The 14,035-nt window shown below is 47.0% G+C and overlaps 1 protein-coding gene across 5 annotated transcripts in view; it reads right to left on the bottom strand.

Annotated features, from left to right (window-relative positions):
• Window positions 1–14,035, bottom strand: part of STK33 (serine/threonine kinase 33) — a 1,543,521-nt gene that overhangs the window by 944,090 nt on the left and 585,396 nt on the right. For all 5 annotated transcript variants that reach the window (XM_085648124.1, XM_085648123.1, XM_085648121.1 and 2 more), the window contains one exon: window positions 6,458–6,596. In XM_085648124.1, the coding sequence (XP_085504250.1) occupies window positions 6,458–6,596 (139 nt within the window). The remainder of the gene's footprint in view (window positions 1–6,457; window positions 6,597–14,035) is intronic.

Consider the following 14,035-nt stretch of genomic DNA (forward strand, 5'->3'; position numbering starts at 1 on the left):
AGACTTTTAAATCGAACTCAATATTACTTGTAAATGAACTGAGTGATATCACCACACAAAACCATATGGTAATACTGTTCCACAGAAGTTGAAGAACAAGTTAATTACCTTCGGTAACGCATTATCTGGTAGAGACTATCTAGCTGCAGATTCCTTACTTTTGATTCCTTACCTTTGAATTTCCAAGGCATCAGGCTGGATCTGGAAACTTTTGCTGAACAATACTCCTTGCGCGCCACGTCTGGTGGCTCCATTCGGCTCCGCGTGTCTACGACGTCGGTAGCGCAGGTTATCACATCCCGGTGCCTACATAGGCGCCACCCAGACGCGCAGATGTCATTACTTTTAGTTATTCCACGCCAGAAGCACAGAGCCACGAAGTGACTGACAAAAACGTGTGCAAAAACTAGGACCCTGAAAGGGTGAAAGGGGAGTAACCCTAGATCTACTACATCAGTCCGCAAAGCGAGGAGGCATGGGTGGGGCTGTAAGGAATCTGCAGCTAGATAGAGTCTCTACCAGCTAATGTGTTACCGAAGGTAAGTAACTTGTTCATCTGATAGAGACTTCTAGCTGCAGATTCCCTACCTTTCAATCAGATTCCCAAGCCATACAATCCCGGTGGTGGGTTGCAGACTCATTGACCAGACTAAAATGTCTTGCTGGACCAAGTGGGCAAAATGCCCGTCCCTGCGCACTTGACAATCAAGGCAATAATGTTTAGCGAACGTGTGCAATGATGCCCACGTCGCTGCCTGACAGATGTCTTGGACTGGGACACCCCGAGCCAAAGCCGTAATCGCAGCTTTTCCCCTGGTGGAATGGGCTCTTAATCCCTCAGGGGGCTGCATCTTTGCCGAGGCGTAACAGATTTTGATGCAGAGAACAACCCAGCCTTCCCCTTCTTTGCTCCCACATACCCCACAAAGAGTTGACCATCCACCCAGAACGCTCTTGTGCGGTCAAGGTATACAACAACGTTCTTTTTGGGTCCAGTCGGTGGAAATGCTCCGCTTTCTTAGAAGGATGCGGGAGAGCAAAGAAGGTGGGCAAAGTGATGGACTGACCCAGATGCAATGGGGTCCCGACTTTTGGTAAAAATATGCCCTGGTGCGAAGCACCACCTTGTCCTGAAAGGACATAAAATAAGTAGGCAAGCTGGATAACGCCTGCAACTCACTCACCCTCTGGGCCCATGTAATCACCACTAAGAAGGCTATTTTGACGGTCAAAAGCCGGAGGGGACAATTATGCAAAGTTTTAGAAGGAGCGCACATCAAATACGTTAGGACCAAATTAACGTCCAATTGTGGCATAATAAAGGGCGTGGGTGGAAACAAGTGAACCAGCCCTTTTAGAAATCTATTTACAATAGGAGATTTAAAGAGAGAAGGTTGGTCTGGCAGCCTCAAAAAAGCAGACAGAGCAGAAAGATAACCCTTAAGAGTTCCCAAAGCAGAGTCCTGCTGGGCAAGGGTCAGAATGAATAAAAGTACAGTAAAAGAGAAGCAGAAAGAGGGTCAATAGACCTTTCTGTACAGTATAATACAAATTTCTGCCAATGGCAGGCGTATACCGACTTAGTGGAGGGCCGCCAGAATAATATTACAGACTTCCGGAGGAAGGTCAAAAGCCATCAACTGTCGCCACTCAATCTCCATGCATCGAGGCGCAGAGTTGACCGGTTCGGGTGGAGAACCCTCCCCTGCGGCTGCGACAGAAGATCCTCCCGAAGGGGCGGCCTGATCGGAGGATTGACACTCATGCTCAGAAGCTCTGGATACCAGACTCTCCTTGCCCAGTCCGGCGCCACAAGGATGACTTGGGCCCGGTCACTCCTGATCTTCTTAAGAACCCTGGGTAGGAGTGGTTTGGGCGGAAAGGCGTACAACAGGCTGAGCTCCACTCGTGACGAAATGCGTCACCGAGCGATAGCCGCTTGGAAACTCCAGCGCGCAGTACTGCTGACATTGCACATTCTTTTCGGAGGCAAACAAATCTAACCAAGGTTCTCCCCACTGCTGAAAGAGACCTTGCGCCACCTCTGACTGGATACGCCATTTGTGATCTGCTAGGCATCGACCTATGAGATCGTCTGCTCTGGCATTCAGAGAACCTGCCAGGTGCTGAACCACCAGGGTTATGCGCTGATGTTCCAGTCACATCCAGAGATGCAGGGCCTCTAGACAAAGGGTCCTTGACCCCACCCCACCTTGCTTGTTGCAGTACCACATGGTGTTGTCCATGAACACCTGCACCAACTTCCCCTTGAAAGAGTGAAGAAATGCTTTCAATGCCAAGCGAATCGCTAGGAGTTCCAATACGTTTATTTGGGGCCCGTCTCCGCCAGAGACCAGTGACCTCATATCTCAATCTCTCCCAAGTGGCCTCCCCATCTCAGAAGTGAAGCATCTGTCACAATTGTGAAATCGGGTTGGGGAAGGGATAGAGGTCTACATTTGACCCAATCTCGGTTCGTTAACCACCACTGCAGATCCTTCGCAGTTCCTTCCAAGATCTGAACCAAGTCGGTGAGATTTCCCTGATGCTGTGCCCACTGGAACTTCAAATCCCACTGCAGAGCTCGCATACGCCATCTTGTGTGTCTTATCAACAGGCTACAGGAGGCCATGAGGCCCAACAGCCTCAGAGTCAACTTCACCGGTCTCCAGACTCCTCCCAATCCTCTCCTGAGCCTAGTACATCCACAAAGTGCTCAGGCCATGGGTTCTGTTGAGGTAGGAATCGGAGTCGTACAACGCCGTTCCGGCTCCGTGTCGTAGGGGATGAGGATGGGGCTTGCACCGCCGACATCCGCCGGCGATGCCAGCGGCACCGACTTCAGGTTCGACGTCGGGAGAGGTCGCGACGGTACGACTCGCGGATCCCTGAGGACCCACCGGTGCCTTGGCCGAAGCAGAGGACGTCTAATCCGATGGGGCCCCATCCGACCCCACGGGCCCGAGGGCTCACCAACGGAAGTCGCTCTGGCTCCCGAAATGGAGGGAGGCGCAAAGTCAACTCTGGCTCCGGCTCTGCAGAACCGTGCCTAGAGCGTTGGTGCTCCTTACCTCTCTCGACCACGGATGCAAGTTGAGATGAAGTCAAGGTTTGCTTGGACTTCTTCTTGTGCCTCTTCCCCGAGTGTTCAGATGACCTCGAAAGGAAGGAAGAGAACTTGGGGCTCCGAGAGCGATCCCGCAACCTCCTCTTCTTCGAACGGGATCGTGACCTCCTCGGAGTCTCGCTCGAAGGTGTCCACTGCCGGGCCACGAGCAACTTCAGTGCCCGCTCCCTCAAGATCTTCGGAGCCATCGCCCGGCAGTCTGAACACTATTTTGAATCGTGTTCGCGTTCAAGACAACACAGACAAACGCGGTAGGGAACGGTAACCGGCATCCTATGGGAATAAGTCCCGCACGGTTTAAAACCTGTTCCTACCAGACATCCCTCGCACACAAAGTCTTCAAATATTTCGTCAAAAGTCGAGAAAAAACCTGCCAAAAAGCAGCAGAGGGGTGGCTCTTCCCGGATCAGCGCTTGACTGGCGCGGAAAGAAAATAACTGACGTCCGCGCGCCTGGGTGGCGCCTATGTAAGCACTGCGACGTCATAACCGACGTCATCAACGACACGCAGAGCCGAATGAAGCCACCCGACGACGTGCGCAAGGGGTATTTCTCAGCAGAAGTTTCCGGATCCAGCCTGACGCCTGGGAAATTCAAAGGTAAGGAGTCTGCAGCTAGAAGTCTCTTATAAGATATGAGGGCAATACTTTGTCTCTGCCTTTTTGCCTCAATTGCCGCACACTGCATATCTTTGTACCACAACCTCCTCATGATACATGTACACGTACCACATTTTAAAAGGATGTAGTCTCTTTTCAGTGCTTGTTATATTAATTTCAGGTGGTGTCATATCCATATTAGCGCATGTAATATACATTTCAACATGTCATATTCATTTCTAAGCTAATCACTATCATTTCAGCACATGCCATATTCATTTAAAAACAGGTCATATTTATTTCAACATCGCATAACATTTATCTCACAGGGTTTCACATTATCTTCAAGGATGGTCTTATTCATTTTAAAGCACATCGTATTAGTTTTGACAGATTATATTAATTTCAACTGGTGCAATATTTATTTCAACTTGTCCCGTATACATTTCAACCACTGTCATATTAATTTCATTTGCATTTCAACCCTTGTAATATTCATTGTAAAGTATGTTAGAGACTCTTCAAAATGTGTCATTCTTTTCAATGACACCATATGCATTGCAGTAAATGTCATATTGATTTTAGTGTACATCTTATTGATTTTAAGGGCTGTTAAATTCTTTTTAACAGAGGCTATTTTACTTTCGATGCATGAGGTGTTTATTTCACCACGTCATTCATATCAGCATAAGTCATATTTATTTTGATTTAGGTCATATTCCTTTGAAGAGGGGTCATACTCATTTCAATACATATCACAATCAATTCAATGTAGGTCATATTCATTTCAACATAAGTCAAATTCATTCAAATGCATAACATTCGTTTAAGCATAGATCATATTGATTTTAGCAATGGCCAGTTATTTTAAAGTTTTTCATATAAATTCAGTGCATAACCCATTTATTTCAATACATGCCAAATTAATTTCAATGTCCGTAATTTTCCCCTCATTGTATTGATTTTAATGCATGCCACATAAATCTTAATGTAGGTCATAATCATTTACATACTTGTTATACTCATCTCAGTTAATCTCATATTCATTTGAGCATACGTCATATTTGTTTCAACATGGCTTATTTTTATTTCCATATATCTTGTATTATTGTTCATGTGTGCTATAGTCATTTTAAAGTGTGTTATTCATTTCAATGCAAGTAATATTATTTCAATACAAACCATGTTTATTTCGGCACCAGTCATATACATTGCAGTATGTGTAATGGTTTCAACTCTTATTATTTTCGGTTCAAAATACATCATATTTATTTTAACATGGGTCATATTCATTTAATTGAAATTTATATTCTTTACAGTGCATCATATTAATTTCATCATGTGCCATATTTCTATTAACACATCAATCTATTCAGCGAATGTCGTATTCTTTTTAATGCAAATCATATTAGTTTCAGTGCTTGGTGTAGTCTTAAGTGAGGGCCATATCCTTTTCAGTAGGATTCACATAGGTTTTAATATATGTTTTATTTACTTTAGCATATGTGTAAGTGAAGTATTCACGCTGCTGTATATCTTATTTGTTTTGCTACATGGTATATTGATTCTGCCATATATCATATTGGTTTTGAAATATGTTATATTTATTTTGTTGTATGGATTTTTTTTTTTTTTGCTAAGTGCTATGCATTTCAGGAAGTGTCATTTACAGAATTGTAATTTTGTCATGAATGGCTCCCCATACAGTTTCACTAGCAGAAAACAAACAGCAGGTTGGAAACCTACACTGCTCACTGACTGGCATCTAACTATTTAGCATGAGAGTGTGTGTGTGCGGGTGACAGAGAGGCACGGAAGCATCCACATCGGTTTATACAACATGTAATGTGCCTGAATATGAACAATAATCTAGTCAGGACTTGTGAGCAGGGGAAGACACATAGTAAATACAAATGTCTGCTGCTTGCATTGTGCACACCAGAAGACTTTGTGCAGGTAATGAGCGCTGGCATACATGATTTACTTTTCTACCCATTACTTAGAGGGCAGAATGAAAATCAGAACATTTTGCCTAATGGGTCATTTAAGGTCCATGACCTGAAATTGGATTCCTCAGTCACAACGGTGGAGAGTCGAGACCTGCACAAAACTGACTTCGTATCCATCCTAGGGTAAATGCATATGAAAGCACAGGTCACTTTAGCATGCAAGAAGGGTCACACCTGCATCAAATGTGACTTCCAGAACCTCCATAAGCAGATCTCATTTGTAAATCATATCCTATGTGCCACTAATGGGTAACGACAGAGAATTCCTGGAAGTTAAAAAATGCAAAAAAACTAAAAGAAACATGGAGGAAGGCCTTTGACTATGCGTCCAAAATCTATAAAGAAACCCTACACACACAGAAAACGAGCTTGTTATTGATTAAGTTGTGAAAAAAGCTGAAGACAGCTTTTCAAGGAGTACATATCTCATCATCAATGGCTAGCAGGGAAGATCCTCCAACATCTATTTAGCTCATACATCTCAGACTATCTAACCATGCACCTCCATGTACTGCACTCCACATCTCAAGTTACAGTTATGCTATAAACAAATACATGAATTCAAACAGTGTTGTGAAAGCAAATAAGTATACTCGCAGTAATCCAACTGAAAATGCATTTTTCAGAAGTTCACCATATGATTAATTATTCATGCTGCATTCATAATATCACACTGACATTTTTACTAACAGTACACCAACGTACCAAAAGGTTCCACTTACCCTTTTTGTGCAGGTATGCAATTGCCGAAGCAAGACTGCGAATAATGTGCTTAGTCTCAGATTCTGATAAATGTTTTTTTCGATGAAGAATTTCCTTCAGTTCACCACCTTCACACAGCTCCATTACAAGGTACATCCTCTAATAACAAAATTAAATACAATTTATGTGGCACCAGACTGACATAACAACACATATATAAAAAAATGCATATCCATCTATCTATCTATCTATCTATCTATCTATCTATCTATCTATCTATCTATCTATCTATCTATCTACCTATCTACCTATCTACCTATCTATCAGTATAACAGAGTGGCGGTAGCCACTCTGTGTTATAGTTAGGATCGGGAAAACCAAAGAGAGAGCGAGGAATAGTGGGGTACGTTCTTATCCCCAAATTTATAATCAAACAACAACAGTGACGGACCCAACACAGGAATCTAGGGCACTGCAAAACAATGCCAAGGGAATGGGAAGGAAAAAACATTAGGTTTTTAAAAAAGAACCCTCACCCACCAACCTAGTTGGTGGCATGCTTCATCATTGGGTTCCAACCTGGGCGGCCGAGTGCATCCCAGGTGTGCTACGATGCCTGATTACAGCTTAGCGGGTGGTTTTTGTGAAGGGAGTGAGAACCAAGTGTGAGATAAAAATGCCTCTAGGATCCTCCGTCGAGATAGAACTACTTTAATTTTGAGGTCCCTGGCAAAGGTTAAAAATGAGAAATGGTGGATACTTATAAGGACTATAATGATCTTTAGTATCCAAATAGCGGTCTACATGTCTCAGCCTATTCATCAAAATCAAAAGGCTTTCTTCAGGACCAACAGTGCAGTTGGGCCAAATTAGAGGGCCTTGTGAAGTATCACCACACGCACTAAGGGGTGCAGTGGGGGTATGGGTGTTGCCGTACTTACTGTTCATACTGGCATGTATAGGGTCTGAAAAAAAGGCAGAGCATGAAAAACATTAAAATATAGATCAAACCGTTCATCACTCTGTTCAATACGACCTACATCCCATAACCAAGTACAGAGGTTGGCCGAAATGCCCATCAAGTAGATTCCCAACGGTCGCTTCAGAAACAAACTTGTGTGCGTACACTAGGTGCAACAAGAATATACACACAGTGAATCACATGCAAAAGTGAGTCAAAAAGAGAGAGATCTCCACCTCCTCCGAATACGGGATTGAGGAAGGCCCTGTGGTATATACCAGTAGGATATATACACTAGGTGCAGGTTTTAAACAAACCAAGTGCATAACATGCACAATCAGCCTCAAAATTAAGGCAAAAGGACAGCAAACCTCCACACCCACCAATGGCAGGGGGGGCTCCGTCGATCCAAACAGAACAGAGATTTTATCCTGTAGAACCAAGAAAACCATTCAGCCAAAAACAGAATCCAGGAAAAATTTACAGATCTTACTTGTCCGTGGCTATTTAGCATTTCTATCGATCCCTGCTGGGGGAGGACCCCTGTATTAACACACTACATCAAAAGAATGAGGTCCGTAGTTGTGTGACTCTGAACTAGATTTACTGTTTTTTGATACCTAGACCGCATTCCCAAATAGTGTTACGGTCTTGTATTTCCGTCACGTTTACGTCTTGACGTCATCATGCTGTATGACCTCAGACGCGATGCACGCTAGGCTTCTGCTCGCATTTCCCGGGTTTGGTGCTCTTTTTAAATCTCCACTCCACGATGCCTCAGCACCACCGGGTTCCCGAGCTGGACCAGAATAGGTTAAAAAGCGGACGGACCGCCTTGATGAAGTAAGCTACCAATGCTATGGCCTGGATGGAGGACTCTTTCCCGTTGCTTTTTTTCATGTCCTTCTCCGTACTATTGCTATCATGCTAACCCTGTTCTAACTCCGGACCTCATTCTTTTGGTATAGTGTGTGACTACAAGGGTTCCCCCCAGCAGGGATCGATAGAAATACTAAGTAGCCACGGATAAGTAAAATCTGTTAGTTTTTCCTAGACTCTGGTTTTGGCTGAATGTTTTTCTTGGTTCTACAGGACAACAGCTCTGTTCTGTGTGGACCGACAGAGCCCCCACCCCGCCATTGGTGGGTGTGGAGGTTTGCTGTTCTTTTGCCTTCATTTTGAGGCTGATTGTGCATGTTACACACTTGCTTTATTTAAAACCTGCACCTAGTGTAAATATCCTACTGGTATATATCACAAGACCTTCTTCAATCCTGTATTCGAAGGAGGTGGAGGCCACTCTCTTTTCGCCTCACTTGTGCACGTGATTCACTGTGTGTATATTCTCTTTGCACCTAGTGTACACACACAAGTTTGTTTCTGAAGCGACCATTGGGAATCTACTTGATGGGCCTTTCGGCCAACCTCTGCACTTGGTTATGGGATGTGGGTCGTATTGGACAGAGTAACGAACGGTTTGATCTATATTTGAATGTTTTTCATGCTCTGTTTTGTTTTTTCAGACCCTATACATGCCAGTGTGAACCGCAAGTATGGCAACACCTCTGCACCCACAGTACATCTTAGTGTGTGTGCTGATACTTCAAGAGGCCCTCTAATTTGGCCCCACTGCACTGCTGATCTTGAAGAAAACCTTTTGATTTTGATGAATAGGCTAAAACATGTAGACCGCTATTTGGATACTAAAGGCCATTATAGTCCTTTTAAGTATCCACCCTTTCTCATTTTTAACCTTGCCCAGGGACCTCAAAATTAAAGTAGTTCTATCTCGACAGAGGATCCTAGAGGCATTTTTATCTCACACTTTGTTCTCACTCCCTTCACAAAAACTACCCACTCCGCTGTAATCAGGCGTTGTAGCACACCTAGGTTGCACTCTGCCGCCCAGGTGTGAACCTAATGGTGAAGCATGCCACCGAATAGGTTGGTGGGTAAGGGTCTTTTTAAAAATGTTTTTTTCCTTCCCATTCCCTTGGCACTGTTTTGCAGTGCCCTAGATTCCCGTGTTGGGTCCGTCCCTGTTGTTTAATTATAGTGAGGATCACCAAAGATACCGTTTTTAAAAATGTTGGTCCCTTAATAACTTTGCACCCATTTAGCAAATGTCCACGAACATTTACAGACCTGTTATACCAGTTTCATTGTTGGAGGACTGAAAGTTTCAAGGTGTGTGGGGGAAGGGGGTGCAAAGAAAGATTGAGGGTCCCAAAACAGGCTTGAAGAACAAGTTACTTACCTTCATTAACGATGTATCTGTAAGAGACATAGTTTAGTTATAGATCATACCTTAGAATTACCCCCAGGCATCAGACTGGATCTGGCTATTTTTTTCTTAGCAGTACCCTGGCGCATCCGTAGGTGGCATCGGTCGACTCCATGTCCGTCATCAAAGTCGTGGTCGCCGGTAGACATCGAGGTGCCCCTGCGCACTGACGTCAGTTCTGACACGACTTTCCAAGCCAGAAGCGCAGAGCCATCAAAGAAACTGACCACTGGTGCACCACAACTAGGGCCCTGTAAGGGAGTCTCTATCCCTAGAAGTCAGTTTGTTGTGCGGGGAAGATGGGTGGGACGGTAATTAATCTATAACTAACCTATGTCTCTTACAGATACATCATTACTGAAGGTAAGTAACTTGTTCATCTGAAAGAGACAGATATAGATTCCTTACCTTAGAATAGATATCCCAGCAATACTAACCCCGGAGGAGGGTCTGCGAACCAAATTCACACCAGAAAGTCCTGGAGGACAGATTGGCCAAAATAGCCGTCCCTCTGGACTTGGCTGTCCAGGCAGTAATGCCTGGTGAACATGTACACAGATGACCACGTTGTCGCCTGGCAGATGTCAAGGAGTGGGACTCCACCTGCCAATGCAGTAGTTGCTGTCGCAGCCCTAGTGGAATGAGCACGCAGCCCTATTTGAGGTTCCTTTTTCGCTAAAGCGTAACACATTGTAATACAAAAGACAACCCATCAGGAGATGGTATGCTTTTGGACAGTCCGACCCTTCTTGGCACCCACATAGCCAACGAAGAGTTGATCATCCACCCGGAAACCTTTGGTGCGGTCAAGGTAGAAGGACAGCGCACGTTTACGGTCCAGACGCTGGAGTTTCTCCTCTTCCTTGGAAGGGTGCGAAGGTGGGAAAAAGGTGGGCTATGTGATAGTTTGCCCTATGTGAAATGCTGTAACCACTTTAGGAAGTAACAAGGGTCTGGTCCTAAGCACCACTTTGTCCAGATGCACAGAGAAGGAAAGAGGGCTTAGAGGATAGAGCCTGGAGCTCACTCACCATGTGAGCAGAGGTGATGGCAACAAAAAAACAGTTTTCAGGGTAAGGAGCCTGAGAGGACAGTTGTGAAGAGGCTCGAAGGGAGCACACTTAAGATAAGTTAAAATGAGATTCAAGTCCCACTGGGGCATTATAAAAGGAGATGGAGGAAAAAGATGTATAATGCCCTTCAAGAATCTGTTTACAATAGGGGACTTGAATAAAGAGGGCTGATCTGGTAGCCGAAGGAAAGCAGAAATAGCAACAAGTTAGCCTTTTAGAGTGCCCACAGCAGAGCCCTGCTAGGCCAAAGAAAGGACAAACAAAATAACGTCAGAAAGAGGGGTAGAAAGAGGATCCACAGCCGTTGCTGTGAACCATGCCACAAACGTATTCCATCGACAGGCGTATACCTGGAGGGACGCCTGGCTGCCAAGATGACGTTACAGACTTCGGGCGGAAGGTCAAAGGCTGGACAGGTTCGGGTGGGGGGACCGGCCCCCTGCTGCTTTAACAGATGATCCTCCCGAAGGGGCAGACTGAGCGGAGGATCGATAGCCATGCTCAGGAGCTCGGGATACCAGACTCTTCATGTCCAGTCTGGAGCCACAAGAATGACTTTAGCCCGGTCACGCTTGATCTTCTTCAGCACTCGGGGCAGAAGTGGTACAGGCGGGAAGGCGTACAGAAGGCCGCTACTCCACTCGCGACGAAAGGCATTGCTGAGCGAGGGCCGCTTCGAAAACTCCAACGTGCAAAACTGCTGACATTGCACGTTCTCTTCAGTGGCAAACAAATCTAACCAAGGCTCTCCCCACTGCTAAAAGAGACCTTGCACCACCTCTGAGTAAAGACGCCTTTTGTGATCTACCAGGCTCAACAGCTGAGTTTGTCCACACTGGCGTTCAGGGAACCTACCAGGTGTTGAACCACCAGGGTCATGCCCTGATGTTCCAGCTGTGTCCAAAGGCAAAGAGCCAATTGACATAGGGTCCACGAGCCCATCCGCCTTTTCTGTGGCAGTACAACATGGCGGTGGTGTTCTCTGTGAACACCTGCACTACCTTCCCCTTGAGGGAGGGAAGGAATGCCTTCAGTGCCAGGCAGATCGCCCAAAGCTCCAACAGGTTGATGTGGAGCTCGGCTTCCACCGGAGACCAGACTCCTCTGATCTCCACCTCTCCCAGATGACCGCCCCATCCCAGGAGTGATGTATCGGTCACCACCGTGAGGTCTGGTTGGGGAAGGGAGAGGGATCTACCTCTGTCCCAATTCTGGTCCATTAACCATCACTGCAGTTGTTGTGCAGTTCCCTCCGAGATCTGGACGTAGTCGGAAAGATTCCCCGGATGCTGTGTTCATTGGAACTTCAGGTCCCACTGCAGAGACTGCATATGCCACTTGGCATGATCCACCAGCAGGATGCCGGAGGCCAAGAGGCCCAGCAGCCTCAGGGCCATTCTCACAGAAATCCAGGATAGCAGCTGAAACATTGGTATCAAAGCCCGAATATCCCGGACTCGCTCCTCAGGAGGATAAGCCTGAAACTGCACTGTGTCCAGAACAGCTCCGATGAAAGGGAGCATCTTAGAGGGAGTCAGGTGTGACTTCGGCACGTTTATAGTGAACCCCAGAGTGCGGAAGGTCCCTCGTAGTCTGGAGGTGGGAGACGACTGCCTGGGGCGAACCCGCCTTCAACAGCCAGTCGTTGAGATAGGGGAAGACTGGAACCCCTGATCTGCTCAGATGAGCTGCAAACACCGCCATCATTTTCATGAACACCTGAAGGGCACTGGAAAGGCCGAAGGGGAGCACGGTGAACTGAAAATGCTTGTGGCCTACCGTGAACTGCAGGTAGCATCTGTGGGTAGGCAGAACGGGAATATGGAAATAGCCATCCTTGCATGTCCAATGCCACCATGCAGTCTCTAGGGTCGAGGGCAGACAGGACCTGACCTGAGCCAACGTGAACTTCGGTTGAGGGCCCCCGAGGTCAAAGATAGGACGAAGGCCTTTGTCCTTCTTGGGCACCAGAAAGTAGCGGGACTAGCAACCATGACCTACTTCTGGTGCATAAACCCTTTCGTTGGCTCCCTTGGCCAAGAGAGCTGAAACTTCCTGGGGGAGAAGTGCCAAATGATCCTCCGACATGCGACTGAAAGACGGTGGCACATTGCGCTGTGGCCTGCGCAACATGATGGATTGCCAGTGGGGGAGGTGATGCGAAATCTTGCCACCCACTGGCAGTTGATGGCCTTGAAGGGTCAGACTAGGAGGGATTGGAGGCTGCTGCAGGAGGGGAAAGGGTGGACTGGCCCGCCCGCTGGCTCCCAGAGAGGCTGGGCAGCTTGCATGGACCGGTGACTGGGCTGGATGCCGTGCAGCGCCCCTTCCGTAGCCACGAAAGGGGCAAAAGCAGACTGGGGTGAATTTAGCTGTGTCTCTCCCATCTGCCACTGCCAGGGAGAGAATGGACCGGGCCTCCTCCAGGCACTGAGGCAGCACTTGCTTGACCATATCCCAAATAGTATGGGAGTATGGGCCCAAGAGGCACGCGGTATTCACGGACCGCAGTGCCAAGCTGGAGGAAGAGAACATGCTCTTCTCAAGATTATCCAGCTTCTTGGATTCCCTGTCTGGGAGAGCAGAAGGGAATGCGCCCTCGGAAGAAGAGGCTTGGAACACCAAGCTCTCGGGGAAAGGGTGCTGTATGCTCTCGATGGTGGCGGGCCAGTATCAAAGGCCCTAGACCCCCAGCCGGCTATGCAGGCCCGAAGGCACGCCGGCAGAATCAGGCTGCCAAAGATACTGTGGAGGGCTTCATAAAATGCACAAAGTTGGGCAGGGGATGCCCCGGCTCCCAGAAACGAATGGAGGCGCGGAGTCATCTCTGAAGGAGGCAACGACAATGGAGCCTTAGAGCGATGACGCTCCGGATCCCGCGTCGTGTCCGCCGACCGACGGGGAGAAGGAGAAGAGTGCCGGTGCTTCTTCACCATCTTTTTGTGCTTCGACATACCCGCGGACTTTGAAGACTTGGACGAGAGTTCCGTGAACGGTCTCGAGACTTTCCCCTCGAGCGAGACCGGGAGCAACACGGAGGCGACTGCCAGGCTTACAATAGCTTTCGGGACCGCTTCCCAAGACTTTGGATTCATGTCCCGGCAGTCAGAGCACGACTTCAGGTCGTGGTCACACTCCAGACACCAAAGGCTCACAAGGTGGGGGTCCGTCACAGACATCAGACTGTGATAGGCCTCGCAGGGTTTGAAGCTGGTCCGACGATGAGACATCCCTCGCACATGAGGAGTTGAAGACTCGAAAAGAAGTCGAAAAAAGCTTT

The sequence above is a fragment of the Triturus cristatus genome, chromosome 3_2 (assembly GCF_964204655.1).
Source record: "Triturus cristatus chromosome 3_2, aTriCri1.1, whole genome shotgun sequence".
NCBI lineage: Eukaryota > Metazoa > Chordata > Amphibia > Caudata > Salamandridae > Triturus > Triturus cristatus.